The 3301-nt window shown below is 39.3% G+C and overlaps 2 protein-coding genes across 2 annotated transcripts in view; both read left to right on the top strand.

Annotated features, from left to right (window-relative positions):
- The window catches only part of LOC132854502 (uncharacterized), a 5577-nt gene extending 3025 nt beyond the window's left edge, over positions 1-2552 (top strand). The window contains exons 4-6 of the mRNA XM_060882960.1: positions 261-578; positions 663-701; positions 1168-2552. Coding sequence (XP_060738943.1) covers positions 261-578; positions 663-701; positions 1168-1406 — 596 coding nt within the window. The 3' untranslated portion in view covers positions 1407-2552. The remainder of the gene's footprint in view (positions 1-260; positions 579-662; positions 702-1167) is intronic.
- The window catches only part of mybbp1a (MYB binding protein (P160) 1a), a 29056-nt gene that overhangs the window by 19722 nt on the left and 6033 nt on the right, over positions 1-3301 (top strand). The gene's annotated exons all lie outside the window — the stretch shown is intronic.

Genomic DNA, 3301 nt, shown 5'->3' with positions numbered 1-3301 from the left:
GTGTCCTCGTATTCATTTATAAAGATTTATTGTTCTCTGAGGAGAAATGTGTGTGACCTGGAAAGAGTCTTTAGTGTCAGTGCTGTGGAACAGTCAGAGGTGAAGCTGGAAGTTTTTCACTATTAACTGATGATGTTTTAGGATGTGAAACCATTATTTTAAAGAATTCCTTGAAATGTTGTGTATTTGTTTCTTCTGATGAAAAATGATGGTTAAAAAGGTGGAAAGGCACTAAGGTGTGTGTGTGTTTATCTCCTCAGCCGTTGGGTTCCTGCACCAGATCCCTACTGGAGATTCCCTGGTGCTGAATTTTCAGATCCCTGAGCGTTTGAAGGTCGTGTTAAACAGGAGTGCTGGTGAAGGTGGTGGTGGTGCTGGAGGAGCTCAGAGCTTGGTCTCGGTCCCAGTTTGTAGTGTTGATGGACGTACAATTCAGGCTGCTGATGAATACAGGAAGCGAGTGAAACTGAACTGCTCTCTGACTCTGAGTGCCACGCAGGAGGCTGACGGTGGTGTGTACAGCATTCAGGACACTGAGAATGATGAGGTTATCTCTACACACACTCTCAAACTCACAGGTATGACTCTGGGGTCAGGTGTTACTTCATACTGTCAGTGTGTGTGTTTATTTCATTAAAACTCTGCTGTTTTCCTCCTCACAGGAAATGACACAGAAGCCAACGACACATTGCAGACCAAAGGTACACATCTTACACACATCTGTCTGATCTCACACTCTTTAGGTCCTGATGGTCCTTTAGGTCTCCCTCATTATCTTTTACATGCTATCTAGCTGCAGTGCTAATAGCTAGCTGTCCCAGTACACACTGTGATGTTAAATATGAAGTATGTGAGTCAGCAGTCAGGTCTGTTAAAGTGTGCACTCGTTAGGGCTGAATCTCCTCATGACTCTACAGACTGTGATTAGAATCAATGCAGCGATGCAGGAAGACCAGCTGTAAAAATATCAGGTGAAAGAATGACAGAAATAAATCATTTTATAAACCAAACTCTTTTAAACTGATTTATTACGTGGTTGCTTTAAAAGTGTTCAGTATTTACTCGTTGTCAGAACCTAAAGTCAGCCTGCTCACAGACTTACTGTAACAACATGAAAACCATGGCTGTTAATGGCTGTGTTTGTCTCTGTGTTTCTGTGTGTTTTAGGTGAAGCAGAGAGCTGGAACCTGAGGAGGATCTATAATGAGGAGTTCAGAGGCTTGGTGGTGGGAGGAATAATCGGGGCTGTCAGCATGGCTCTGGTTTTGTTTGGTATTGGTTGGATAGTAAAAGGCTTCAGACATATCAATCAGAAAATGAGAAGAGGTTCGAGAGGTGACTGTCATCACAGCACACACAATTCTGATCCTGAAGAAGACACCAAGCTTCCAATGCAAGAGATTTAGATTTCATCCATCATGATCCATCCTGTTAGGAGCCATGTTTTAGCTGTTTCACTGGGTTTACTCACAAACACACACACCGTAGGTTTATTATGAAACTCTGAAATGTTCTGTTTATATAAAGGACTGTAGTGAGATTGTAAAGTAGTGAGTCACAGGAAACACCACTAGCTGGTTCTCTGTCTGTGTCGAGGACGTGTGTTCCTGCTGAACCACACACACACTCCACACAGTGGTGCTGAGATCAGACAATCCGAATTTACTGCAAAAAAAGTACGAAGCTTAGCTTGTGTTTAATTTTTCTGGCACATTAAAGAACTCTTGAGTCTGAGCCAGTCTACAGCATGCAATAAATAATAAAACAATAATTAGCATTAATAGAGAAGAGCACAGCACTCCAAACAATCCGACTGCACAGAGAGTCAACATTAAGCTTTTTAATTGTTTTAGACCGTATAACATTTATATGGGAGAACTTTATTGACAGTCAGGACACTGTATGCTAGGATACCAAAACTTTTTGAGCCAAGTGGATACTAGCATGTGACATTTCACGTCATTGTGCTGAGTGTTTTGATACATCACATGTCCATTTTTTATTTTGGGGGCGGGGCTGCACGTGATGCAATGTTGTGGAAAGTTTTTTGATTTTGCATATATTGGGGCGGGGCTGCAGGAAAACCAGAAGGCGGTCGGTTCTCCAGTTTAAACCTTTGCCCAGAGTATCACCCTAAAGAATATGGTGTTTGGTGTAGATAGCTCAAAAGCTTTCCGAGTTATAAACCTCTAAAATTTATGGGTGTCAATGGCAAAAAAATGCCACTTTGAAACCCGGTACCGTGAGTACCGGTACTCGGATCGCTTAGAAAAGTAATAGCAACAAACTTCAGACCTTCTACGACATCCGATTTTGGTGCATGCAGCTTGAAAGCCCAAGGAAGAGTTACTCTTGATATATTTTTGTCTAAAAAGAATAAACAATTCAGAATGTTCTTCTTCAAGCCAACATATAAATAACTTGTATGTAAACAGATTTATTTATGTCAGTAAAATGTCATATGTTTTGATTATATTTATGTATTTATTATATAATAATTTATTTGTATTTCTTATATAATTGTAATTTCATAAAAAAAAATTTAAGATTAACCACTTTATGTCTGGGTTTCATTATTTTATTTAAAAATTTTCTAATGTTTAACAGTGAATTCTATACAGGTCTTATTGTCACATATTTAGAGTTAAACTTTATTTTTGTGGTTAGTTTTGAAGCAACTTCATTATGGAGTTAGAATCTCGGGTGATTCTGCTCATGTACTTCACAAGACTCTAAAAACTGGACTTGATTGAATTTGTACGGCGTCAGTTTCACACCATAAGCGTCATGTTTGATAATAATAATAAAAATAATAATGATAATAATTGCAAATCATAGAATTGAATGCACAATTTAAAATAATACCAAAAATAACACAAATTAAATAATGAATTTCAGAAGCACAAACACTGCTTAGATATGATGTAGAATTAGACAGAATTTTAAACTCTTCCTCAATTCGATATTGTCAAAGTGATTATCATTTGCTGGACTGTAAACTGGTCTCGTGCTCCAGCCGTGATTAGTTATTGGTCCTGCTGGACCGTCATCCTGCAGTTACTCTCCCTGTTTCAGTCTCTCACTTGGTGAACGTCAGAATTCATCAATCTGCTGTTCTGCCATGTGGAGAGAAATGTTCTGCTCTGGTCAAATGGACCGTGTCCCATAATGGAGATGATGTGGCTTAGTGTGATAAGACATCCTCCAGCTCAGTGGAGGGGTTTATCATAATATCAAATCAGAATTTCCGTCTGGAGCTGATGAAGGTGTTGCAGGGGCAGAACGCTCTGGTACGGATGAA

Source organism: Tachysurus vachellii, chromosome 12, assembly GCF_030014155.1.
Source record: "Tachysurus vachellii isolate PV-2020 chromosome 12, HZAU_Pvac_v1, whole genome shotgun sequence".
Taxonomy (NCBI): domain Eukaryota; kingdom Metazoa; phylum Chordata; class Actinopteri; order Siluriformes; family Bagridae; genus Tachysurus; species Tachysurus vachellii.
This window is presented reverse-complemented; position numbering and strand designations above follow the sequence as displayed.